General features: G+C 40.2%; 1 protein-coding gene across 1 annotated transcript; it reads right to left on the reverse strand.

The window, feature by feature from the left end:
* Positions 1–727: 727 nt before the first annotated feature.
* On the reverse strand, positions 728–12,228 carry parp10 (poly(ADP-ribose) polymerase family member 10). The gene is made up of 11 exons (XM_005745258.1): positions 12,133–12,228; positions 10,932–11,107; positions 8,010–8,246; positions 7,571–7,801; positions 6,442–7,496; positions 6,141–6,353; positions 5,137–5,242; positions 4,062–5,063; positions 2,594–2,727; positions 2,337–2,511; positions 728–2,263 (listed from the first exon to the last, which is right to left on the reverse strand). Exons 2-11 carry the CDS (start codon positions 11,104–11,106, stop codon positions 1,965–1,967), a joined length of 3,627 nt encoding a protein of 1,208 aa, XP_005745315.1. The 5' UTR covers position 11,107; positions 12,133–12,228; the 3' UTR covers positions 728–1,964.
* Positions 12,229–12,447: the final 219 nt, after the last annotated feature.

Below are 12,447 nucleotides of genomic sequence, written 5' to 3' on the forward strand. Positions count from 1 at the left end.
ATGAGGATTCATTGATATTGTGTGCTACTCTCACCTTAACAATAAAATGTATAAGGAAACATAAATCAGAATACTTTATTAATCCCTAGGGGAAATTATTTATTATTTATTTAAATAAATGTAAAGAAGTGATATCCCTTAATCCATAGTTTAATATGATCGGTCTGCTTTTCACGGGGTTTATGAGTTGTTGAGCTTAGGCTGAACTACTGTCGTTCCCAATCGCTTCCACTTTGTTTTAATACCACTAAAAGCTGACCGTGGAATATTTAGTAGTGAGAAAATTTCACAACTGGACTGGTTGCACAGGTGGCATCCTATCACGGTACCATGTTGGTATTCACTGAGCTCCTGAAACGGACCCATTCCTTCACAAATCAAAGCCGTGTGCATGTCTAGGTGCTTGATTTTATACACCTGTGGCCACGGAAGACCTAAATTCAATGATTTGGTAATACTGTAAACAGTAAACAACTTTTTTTTTTTTTTTTAAATATCGCCTGGCTCCACACAACTTTCTCCTCAGGTGTGCTGTTACAGCATGAGGTGTGCTACGACAACGATCTCCGAAATACATTTAGCGTCTTTTTCCATTCATCATGTGTCATGTAAAGTTATAAGATCAGCACATTCTGGACAACATGTGTGCAGATACTACAGATCTGTTTGTTATAGGTCAACAGTGGTCTAACATCTACAAATAGGGTAAAAAACGACCATCAAACGCTTTCTCATTTAAAGTTTTATTTTTCATATAAATGAAGTGGAGTTCTCTTAAAACTAAATATTCTTCATTAAAAACAACAAACATGATGCTAAAAACAAAAGACTTTTGTAGTAACTGTAAGTCTATCTAAATTAAACACAGCAAAAACCCAGGGCCAAAACTTTCCAGGATTTAATTAAAACCCAAGACTTGATCAGATAAGGATAAGCAGAAGAGAATGGATGAATGGATGGACTTCTTATGAGAGCACTTGGAAAAATGAAGGCACTGTAATTAAAATCAGGCTGTCTGTGCTCACTTCATTAAACAAGGATCAGCAGTAGCGAGAAGACAATCAAGAACTATCACATGTTGTGCAACACACATACTGGAGCTCACAGATCATTTTGGTTCAGAAAAACAACAGCACACAGTCCGTGACGTGTGCAACAGCTGCGATGGATATACGGCTTTAAAGTTTTAAGACAGAACATAGATCACGAGACTCAAAACAAGACAGATTTATCTTACCCAAGCCCACCTGTACGTGAAGATCACTGGCGTCCAGCTGTAGAGCAGTGGACGACACACCTCTACTTTTCTTTTTTTTGCTCTTATTTTTACCACACTTAAGTTTTATTCTTGCACAGCCAAAAGAAAGAAAGAAAAACTTTAGGGAGAAACTCAAATAACTTAACCCAAACGTAAAACTAAATAGGAGTCATATTCTTGTACTATCAGATGTGACTCATTCACAATAACCTCATACTGACAGAAGCAGGCAGACAGGGGTGCATGTAGTACTGTCAGCAAAAACTTGTCTTCCACTTATAGGAATACAATGACATTAACAGAGGAAAAGCCAGGCTAATATTAACTGGCGTGTAGGAGTGATGGCAGTGAGAACCAAATCGACTATTACAAGTCAAATGTCACGCAATAAGTGCTGTCTATGTAAAGCCACGGCACAATGAGCTGTAAATGTGCTGACAGGGCATGTTTAAGGTTACTGAATGAAAACTGGCTTGTTGGGTTCAGTCGCTTGATTCCTTTTAATAACATTACAACATAGTGAGGAAATCAAAGAGGGGAAACGATCAACAGAGAAGCACTTCATGGGTTTGATCACGGCTGATCAAATGATTACACCTTAGCCCTTTATAAACCAAAATTGATTATTTAAACTGAAGGCAGAAACATTAAAGCATCAGCAGTCTGCTCTCTCTAAATTTCATCGCCGGCGTCTAATCCATTCTCCTCAGCGGTGGATTCTCTGGCATGTGATGAGATATTCTGGAAAAGCTTGTGTGTCGTTGAAAATGACAAACATCGACGGCTTGGTAATGTTATCAGTCACGCTGTCGTATCTGAGGGGGATATCTCCTGTCTCCTTCAGCGGGGCAGTCTTCATCGAATGGCAGCCTTTGGTGTAGTCTCCCGTTAGAACTTTGGACACAAAAATAAACTTGTATCCATCCGCGTTTGGCGGGGAATACTGATCCTGGACAGATAGAGCCGAGTTCACAGCAAAATAGACCCCCTGACCGTAGACGGTGGCTGCGTGGAGAAACCAGAACATCAGAAGATGTGACAAAACCTGATGTAAACAAGACAAAGAAAGCCAGCATACCATTCTTTCCACAGAAGCTTCTGTTGAAGCCATGGACGCATATCTCCTTGACGCTGCTCTCGCTCGTGCCGTGGTACAGGGTGCGCTCGATCTGCGGGTAGGTGGCGCTCTGCAATACGCTGGCCTTCTTAAGCTTGTACTGATTGTACAACAGCTTGTTCATGAGCTTCTCAACCTGCAAACCAAACAAAAATGATTGTAGTCACCACTAAAGCCACAGTCAGCTGCTGCAAAAGAGACAGAGCTCATCGTTTCACCTGTATGATTCGGATTTTGCTGTGGTATTCCTGAATGGTCTCGTAGAATTGCTTCACCACGTTCTGGAATTCATCAGATTCCTCGTCCACTTTGGTTGCTTCAGGGAAGTTTGATAGCACGGAGTAGTCGTCTTCTGTTAAACAAATGATTTAGTAAGCATTATTTCAGTTTTTTAAATGATTCGTATTATTTAATAAAATAAACAGGGAGCTGCAAAACTGATGCAAGTGGAAAAACTAACTAACATACATCAATGACAAGAAGTGCAAGCCTCCACCAAGGCAGCTCGCTCTCTTTGGCGGTATTTTACTTTGAAGGGATCAGTTTATTTTGTATATATTTATTGTTTTCTTTGTTCTTTTTTAATTATACCACAAACAAAGACAGGACGATTTTAAGCAGAGCTTTAAAGGTAAAGAGATTGCTTTTTGAATGTTTGAGCTTTCATGACTTTGAAGATAAGGTCAGAGGTCCAAAGTAATGTGATATTTAGAATCCCCATATATCATTCCATATGCTGTCAATATAAACAGCAGCAATAAGAACCATCGTTTTAAATAGCTCTATACAGCATTATTATCATTTTGACCTTCGGATTAATCTAGTGACAATGTTGAAAATACACACCACGTTTATAAGAATAATAACTTCTAAGTCTTAAGGCTTTTAGTTTATTTCTGACTAATAAATCATGAAGTTGACCTTGAAGACCTTGGTGGAAATAAGCCTAATTTTAACAGATTGCTAACATGACCCCACTCTACACCCATACAAAGTTTTATCAGAATTCATTCTTAAGTTTTCGAGCTATGCTGTTTACCTTGGTGGACGTAATAAGTAGTTACAATTATATACATTTCCCTAAGTCTCCCCACTCAGCTGTTGATATGAAAACGTCTTTCTTTATTACATACTTTACTTTGTTTTATGTTTTAATAGTTTATTTCAGGCAGGTACACAATGCTAATACTTCTGACTGTGTGCTAATCTGAAAAAACAGAGCGGAGCTAACTACAAATACTCCTAATATTCCTCACAGACAACTTCAAGGGCTAAATACCGAAGCCAACATTCCTCTAATGGCCAAAAATGAGTCTGGCTGCAAAAGCAGATAAATCTGTAACACTGCTGCGTTAAAAAGTTCTGTCTCTATAGTATCCAAATGGACAGTTTTATAACAACTGTCCATTTGGATACTGTTAAAGCTTCAATTATTGGTGTGTTGGTGTAGCTGTTTGCTGGGCTTAACCTCAGCTAACTGGAGTCACTGAACCAGACCTCACACAATATTTGTGCTACTGCAGCACCTTTAATGAAGTTATATGAAAAATCATGTGGCCTGTTGTGTGATATAGCATAAGATAGCTGATGACATTTTTGACTTGCTAATCATTTTCTGGATTTTGTCTCTTTCACGGCCCCACACGCAGCATCATTCCACGAAAGGCTTAATAAATCCCACTTTACCTGGTACACTGTCACCTAAATCGTCTAATTCGAGCAACTTCCTGGAGATCTGCGCTGATTTCCCCGAAGCGATGTTGTGTTCTTGCATCTTCTCAAAGTTGATTGTGTGCGGCTGATTGTCTAGCAAGATGTCAACCTTCTTCAGCTTCTTTCTAAAGGCATTCTCAATGAACACTGTGGCTTCGGGAGAATAAGGAGCAGTGACGGAGGAGATTGGGTCGTGCCGCAACCACTGCACAGCATTCAGGATTTCCCGTTCTGGTACAGAATTGGAGATTTTCTCCAGAAGCAGCTTAACATCACACACAGCTCCCATCACAAAGTCTTTGAAACCAGATACGGTGATTATGGTCCCTTGAATCTGGATCTCAACTGCATGTTTCCTCTTGATAACGTCCAGACATGTCTTGTAGTACTCTGACATATTCCTCAAGTTCCTGTGCTCTATTTTCTCCTCAACCTGTCTCTGGCTCACCTTCTTACCAAAGGCTATGTCCACCCGAATCAAGTCACAGTTATAGCCTGCAAACACAAATAACTGGATGGTGTTGGCTGCTTCGATTGCATCTTTCAGGGGAATATTGATATTAGCCTTCTTTGGCTGGTGCACCTGGGGTGTCTCATCAGCCCCATTAGAAGAGCTTTCTTTTTGGCTCATATTCCTGGACAACTCCAAGGCTTTCTGCAGCTGCTCCTCTTCGTCCTCCGGGGTCCAGTGGCTCGACTCCATGGAGTACTGGATAGCTAAAGACAGCTGGGCCTCTTCCTCCAGATTGCTAGAATGGCCCAGAGCTCCATTATTGAAGAATAAGCCGCTCGCAGTGTTCTGATCCGAGTCAACAGCTGTCACATCGGAGTCCTGGTCCATCAGGCTGCTTGGGTCATCTGACGCCGTGTACAGGTCTACGTTATCCATGTTTTCCTGCTGGTCTGAAGTGGGCACACTGTGCACCAGTCTCTCATCAATAGCCGAGACGATTTTCTTCGCCTCCTCTAAAAGACCTGCAAAGAGTTAAATGCACAGTTTAAGCTGCATAGAACTGACAGATACCTGCAAAGAAACCAAAGATGCTACCTCCATCTGAAGCATCAATTTGCATTGAATCTGACTTCAACTCCTGCGCAGACATTTTCGGGAAGTTTTTGTGAAACATCATCTGCCACGCAGCTTCAAAGATGTCCTGGAATAAATAAAACATTTGCATGATTTAGTTCCAACTTAATGTTAAATGACTTACAACTTCAAAAGACATCCTTAGTAAGACACACTATATGAGTAGTTTTGTATATCTGGACATTTTAGTTAAAAATTCCAGAGCAAGCATTAAACAATCTTAAAATCTTAAATATATCTTCAAATTCTATGGGTTGATCTGTTGTGAAGGGCAGCTTTTACCAGCCAAGAGCTATCATAAAAAATGTTTTATCTCCCAAAGATTTACTGGATTTAAACCTGCTTACATCTATTTATCATTCTCAGCTGGAGTATTGTAACTCACAGGATATAGGGCTGCTTATTTTCAGCCTTTTTTAAAAGCTGCAAAGAACGACAACACATCACTTCTGGTCTGGTAGAACTGAACAGCCTGCCAGCAAAACACTGAACAGATTTTATTTGTATTGTAAGCCCTCCATGGATCAGCTGCAAAAACAGATTATGCATCCACTGTCAACATTTTCTTACTGCCCTTTTATTAATTAATCATTTCTATTTGCAGACGTCTTATATTTTAAATCTTTTGTTGATTTACTCTTATTCTGTTTCATTATTTTATAGATCTCTGCTCACCTCATATTGGTTACATTTTCTGTCATTTGGATTTCATGTTTCATGGTTGACTTAGTCTTTTACACGACCTATTCAGTGTTGTCCTATTCTGTATATTTTTGCATAACTAGAACATTATTCCAGCAATGTGGGAAACGACGACTACTACTAAAAATAAAGTCAAGCCTTGAGGTATAAAAATCAGAAACAACCACCTACAAATCTGTCAAGATAAGAGGAAGCAGTTTACTTTAAAAGCACAGAAAAACACATAAGATTACAGAAACAAGCTTAATTTCTTCCATCATTACCTGGTGAGGCAGGGGCTTCCAGGGCACATATTTGGGGCTGATGTAGACACAAAACTTTGCCTCCATCTCATTCAGAATGCTCTGACACTCCTTTTCACCTAAAAACCGGGCCACTCCTGGAGTGTTTACTGTGATGGTTCTAGTGCAGATTGAAGAAACTACACCTTGCAGCACCTCCTCTGCCATTTGGCAAGCAACAACGTGGCCGTGGATCTGTCAGGTACATCCACACACACGAAAAAATATAATTTATAAACACTCTGACTTTCATGAAGCCTTTACATGCGATTCTGATACACACCTTTAAGCCACAATTATCCTCGGCCTCTAGTGGAAAAATAGACACCTGGTCCATGTCAACCAAGAGCTGATGACAGTGGATCTGAATGTACTTCAGCATGCCCGGCTCCATAGGGATGACCGTCTCCCTTTCAATGGGTGTAGTCAGAAACTGCATGATGGCAGCCTGCTTCTCATTCTCCATCCCCGTCAGAGTCCAAACATCAATATTCCCTCCTCGTTCTGACACCTTTACAGAGCAGAAACTCAGAGTCTGCAGGAACTCTGACCACTCTCTGCAATTCAGCATGCACTCATTTTCCTGGTCCATCGGCATGCTGAAGTAACACACTTGGGATTTTAAAAAGCTGCACGCCTTTTTAGCCGAGTCTTGGGTTAGAGACGTTACGGTAATATTAGAGTCTGATACGGTGTACAGAGTAGAGGAGCCACTTTGTGTCGTGGCTTGTAGAAGCCGTTCCTTTACATCTTTTCTGGCAAGAAATTGAGCCTTTTCCAGCTCAAGGGTGAAATGAGCCTCTGCTATGTTACAGAGAAAGTCCATGATGGTTTGTTTAACCTGCTCTGCCTGTGCTCTATCAGGTCCTTCAATGTAAACACCATCGTCTTTAGTTTGGATAATAACATTAGGGTTCGTGTTCTTGATGTCCCTTTGAACGGTACTATGCTGAAACAAAGCATGTTTCCCTGGGTCTGTGAGAGCAATATGACATGTTATTGTATCTGAATCATCACTTTGATCCTCCATGACTTCCTCTGCCTCCTCTTCTTTCACCTCCTCTACCTCCACCTCCTCTACCTTTGTTGGTAGAGGAGGTGGAGCAGCAACGGACTCCAAAGCCATTTCACTTGGAGGATTGCTGGAACTGGCTGCCGTGGGAGGACTCGTCTGCATCTCAATAACATTCACCTCCTCAGAGTTCTCAGTTGTGTCTTGGCTTGTCTCCACCTCTTGCGATGTTTTACTTTCTACAGGTACAAGAAAATCGAAGTAGGGCTTCACTGAGAGCGCAGCACCCTCAAGTTTGTGTGAGAGAGCCAGGACAGCATCCACAGCTGTTCAAGGAAAAACAAACATTTTCAGAAAACAAAGCAGACAAGTTTTAAAGGTTACAGTGTGTAAAACTTACATTCATAGTTACAGAAGGACACCTTTGCTGTACTCTCTGACAGCACGATGACCTCCTTTACGTCCTGGTTCCCGCCGCGACTGCTCTCAAAGTACAAAGTGACGTGGTCCGGAGTGGTTCCAGGGTGCAGATTCTCCACTAAGATTGAGTCGGGTTGTTCAACCTGTTCCACGGTTACTTGAGCCCCATCAAGTGTCCTCTTAGAGATTTGTGTGCTAAGTGTTTGGAAATCTGTAATATGAACAACATATTTCAGTCAGGACCACTACACTGCACCAATCCATCATGTAGAATTTGAATTATTTCACAAGTGGCCTGCTACTACAAAAACAGGAAGAATCCATGGACCAAAGTCATTAAGATTTACTATCTGGAGACCACAAAGGTCTAAATCAACTCTTTGTTTTTAAGAAAAATTAAAGATATGCATTCAGTCGACCTGTTGCGAGCGGTTCGTGGAATTGAATGACGATCAGATCTCTCCCCGGTGAGGGATACAGGTTGTAGTCTTCCAGTCCCATTGTGTTCTCCACGTAGAGCTCTATCATCTCTGTGTTGGTGTTGGGGTTGATCCCCCGCAGCAGGAGTTTGCGCGGGTCCTTTGAGGCAGGCTTTCTCACACTCAGCTCAGCATTATGCAGAACGTGGTGCCCTTTAGACAGCACTCGGGCTGCGACTAAAAATGAGTGGAGCGGAAAGAAAAGAATTAGTATACAGTAAATATTCGGCACCGTCTATATCTGTTGTCTAAAATTAAAATGTTCTTTTGAACACAACAAGGTTTTGGTTCTACTCAAGTGCTTCTTACTATAAAAAGAAATGTTTACAAGTTTTTAAACAGTCAGGTTATCACAGGTCATTATACAGGCCAGCGTTTTTTAACCGAGTCTTCAACAAATTTGCAGGATGACATTTTGTCTTACACAGCATCAAGATGATTCTCTCCATCCTAACTCTGGGAGACTATTTAAGTGTTGACAGTGGTGCTGCACTGCATGCTTAAGTTGTTTCTACACAGATATATTATCTAAGTTTATTGGTACTTACAGAAATTAGACTACAAATAGGGCAGAGAAATATAGCACCTAATAATAGTGAGTTAATGAAACGGGGATAATATTTGTGGTCGAACTGATTAGAGATTTACTCACATTTCTACCCAAGCGATCATCACAGTGCTCGGACATTTAGCAAAGGGAAAAAGACCGTAGTGCAGCAGTGCTGAGACAGGTCTGTACCAATTTTTTATAAGGAAGAGTGACCACACAATCTAAATCACTTCTACACTTGCACTCCATGATAGAATATTTCTAAGGCAGCAGTTCAAGTCTGTGAATACATGCTCTGGACAATATGCTGTGTCCTGTGCCAACCTAAAAATGGCACTGCAGAGGAAAGCCATCGGCCAGCACAGTGATACGTGGACAGCTCGAGCCTGTTTGGGGTCCAAGGTGAAGTTTTGAATTGAGTGAAAAGAAATATCTATCGTTAATTAATACAAATAATCAGCTCAGCTCTGTGTTGTTCACACACAGAAAATGTACAATTTAAAGAAAAATATCGCCTGATTTTGAATTTGATGTCAGCAACATGCCTCAGCAGTTGGACTTTGGGGAGAGGATTGTTCTCCCACTCTTATCTGATATAGGATTTTAGCAGCTAACAGCTATGTCACAGTTTTGTTTCATGATGCTCCAAATGCTTTAAGAAGGTGAAAGGTCAGGACAGCAGGCAGGCCAGTTCAGCACAAAGCCATGCTGCTGTTATCTTAGTGAAATTATAAAGGCCTCCCCTGAAAAAGGCGACTTATGTTGTGATTTGGCGCTATATAAATAAAATTGAATTGAATTGAATTGAAAAAGACGTCTAAATGAAATAATAGATGTGAAATCTCTACATAACTTTCAGCTGCAAACCCATGGGTATGATGCATCCCCACACCATCAGAGACGCAGCCTTTTAACGGGGCACAGATAAAGATTCTGATGGTCTCTCTCTGGAGGAAGCATCTGTGTTTTCTAAAATGTATTTCAAAGCGTGATTCATCTGACCACAGGACAGTTTTCTCTCAGTCGATTTTATATGACCTTTGGCCACGAGAAGATGGTGACTTCTGGAATCCCTGAAAGAGACCATGGGGGGATTCCCATGACAGACTCATGCCTGTTTTTAATGCAGTGCTGAATGAGGGCCTGAAGATCACAGACATCCAAGATTGATTTTTCTGAAATATGTGAGAAAATCAATCTTGGATGGCCTTCTTTTAATGATATTATGTGAATAAGGTGATTAGATATTGCAATTTTACAAACTGTGGATTACAATTAAACCACAATTTGTAGAAGCAGTTTTTTGCAGACTGGTGAACCTCTGCATATCGTTGCTTCTGAGAAACTGCCTCTCTTTTGAAATACAATCATGTCACTGCAAATAAACCTAATTAAGTCCAAAATGTTCTTGCAGCCTTTGTTTTTAACTTCGTTAAAAGAAGAGGAAATCCTACACTGTAACATGTCCGGGCTTTTTTGAGATGTGTTGCTGTGGTCCCTTTTTTTCCAGAACTCCCTTGATTCGCCTATAATTTTCTTTAAAAAAGTACATTTTCTCAGTTCAAACATTTGATATGTTTTCTGTGTTCTTCTGTGAACAGATTTGCAGATCACAGCATTCATTCACCCCCACTGTTTTGGAATCGGGATTGCATTACTACTAACATAGTTGTAGTAGCAGGATTTTGCTGTTGATATGGAGCTTATTATGAACTGTTTTGTATCCAACTGGTACTAATGATTACAAAGCAGAACTGTATTAAGTCATTATGTTCAGTATAGCTTAATCTAATAGTTATTTCCTCTGCTGCCCAAGTAGCTCTGAGTATACAGTGGTTTGAAAATGTGTTTGCCCCCTTTCCTCATTTCCTAGTGTTTTGTCACACTTTTATGATTCAGATGATTGAACACATTTTAATATTAGATAAAGATAAACTGAGTAAGTACAAAACACAGTTTTTAAATGATGATTTCATTGATTAATTCAGAAAAGTTATCTAAACCTACCTGATCCTTTGTCAAAAAGTAATTGCCCGTCTTTTAAAATTATGAATTAGCTGTGATTAACCACAGCTAATTAATCTAAAGCTTTAATCTAATCTATAATCCGAAGCAGTAAAAGTCTGAAAGCTCAGAAATAAAACTCTTGTTTTCAAATCACTCAAAATATGAAGGGAAAGTCCCTTTTCTCTTAGCCCACTTTGGACTAAGTTTGGTCCTTTTTAAGGGGACTATAGGTGAAAAAATCCTTTATGTAAGAAATTTGGGAAAAAAGACAAGAAACAAATGACTGTCTGTTCACAGTGACTTGCCTGCTGCATCTTCAAACACGACTATGGCGCGGTCGCCATCCTTCACCACAGATACAAGTGGACCTCCACCAGAGCGCCGCTTGTTCTCAAAATATAAAGACAGAAGCTCCTCATCCACTCCTACAGGCACCTTCGACACCTCCAACGTCCTCTCCTCCACTCTTTCACCAGGCATCCTAAACAAAAATAGAGAATCATGTTTTATTTGTCTGTCAAAACAATGCCAAAGCTTTGCTTGTTCCAGCTTTTCAACTGTGAGGACTTCATATTTCATATTGACTTTGTCTTCAGAAATGCTCCAAAATGATGGAATTATGTTATGGTACTGCTTTATGACATCAACACAAATCAAACAATAATGGAAGAATCAAATATCAAGGACAACCACACAATATTATATACGGCAACAATATTAATAACAAAGTACAGCTGTGACAGTTACTGCAGTAGTACAGCTGCACACATGGCCCCACCATGCAGGTAAACAAGTACAGTACTGGGATGTACACAAACGAGCATAAAGTTTCACGTCTGTCTATTACAAGTGGCATATGAAGCAGCTATTATCGACACATGTCACGGTTTCTGTTTTGCAATAACGTGTTAATAAAGTTTTAAACTGTCACTTTTAAACCTGTAAACATGGAAGAAAAAGCAAAACGAGGAAATCAGGAGGAGGCAAGCCTGCAGGTATAAAGGAATCTGTAGTCGCTACTTTTTCTTTAAATTATAATTATATAGCTTAGTTTGACAGATAGTTAGAGATTAGTCATAGTTTAGCAGTTATGAGCAGAGACAGCTTTAAAGTGGTGAATGTGTGTTTAAAATGCGATAGCTGCTATCGAGTAGGAGCCTGTCGTGTCAGTGATTATGGCCTACATAGCACTGCTCGTAGCTACCTTACAGGAAGCCCGGCTTTTACATAATTTTAAGGACCAAAATGTCGTGCTGCTGTTTTTAAATTAGCCACACAGAACATATTCCTTAGTCTGACAATAAGCGTCACAGCAGCCCACTTTTTTTTACTGCGTAGTTAACCTAAAGTTCATGTACAGCACGCTGTCACTTTGCTAACTGGAAAGTGAAACTAGCGTCTACAGCTGCCATGTTCAGTCACTGAAGCTATTGTTAGTCGCAAAGCTATTTATGCCGGCGACAGAATAAACTGTTATGTTTTCACACAGCTTTTAGCTCTGCTTACCTGTTCTACGACAACATTTGCTGTCAAAGCTAGAAGAGTTGAACTGTGGACTCTGAAGACTTCCTTGTTGTGCTGCTTGTTGAACGTCGGGTGGCGTCATCAGCTCAACGTGTTAAAGGGCCAACGCAACTTTGTGAGAGTTGACAGCTTACAGCAGTATTTAGTTTTAAGGGAATAGTATGGAGTTTGGTATACATTCGTTTGGTTTTCTTTGTTCTTTTTAAGAAGATTTGTAGTGCAGCAAAAATCAGATAAGGGCATCATTGCAAATGTTAACTTTGATTACTCAAACATCATGTAGGAGTATGTCATGGA

This window comes from Pundamilia nyererei, unplaced genomic scaffold, assembly GCF_000239375.1.
Source record: "Pundamilia nyererei isolate P.nyererei 1_Seehausen unplaced genomic scaffold, PunNye1.0 scaffold00156, whole genome shotgun sequence".
NCBI classification, from domain to species: Eukaryota; Metazoa; Chordata; class Actinopteri; order Cichliformes; family Cichlidae; genus Pundamilia; species Pundamilia nyererei.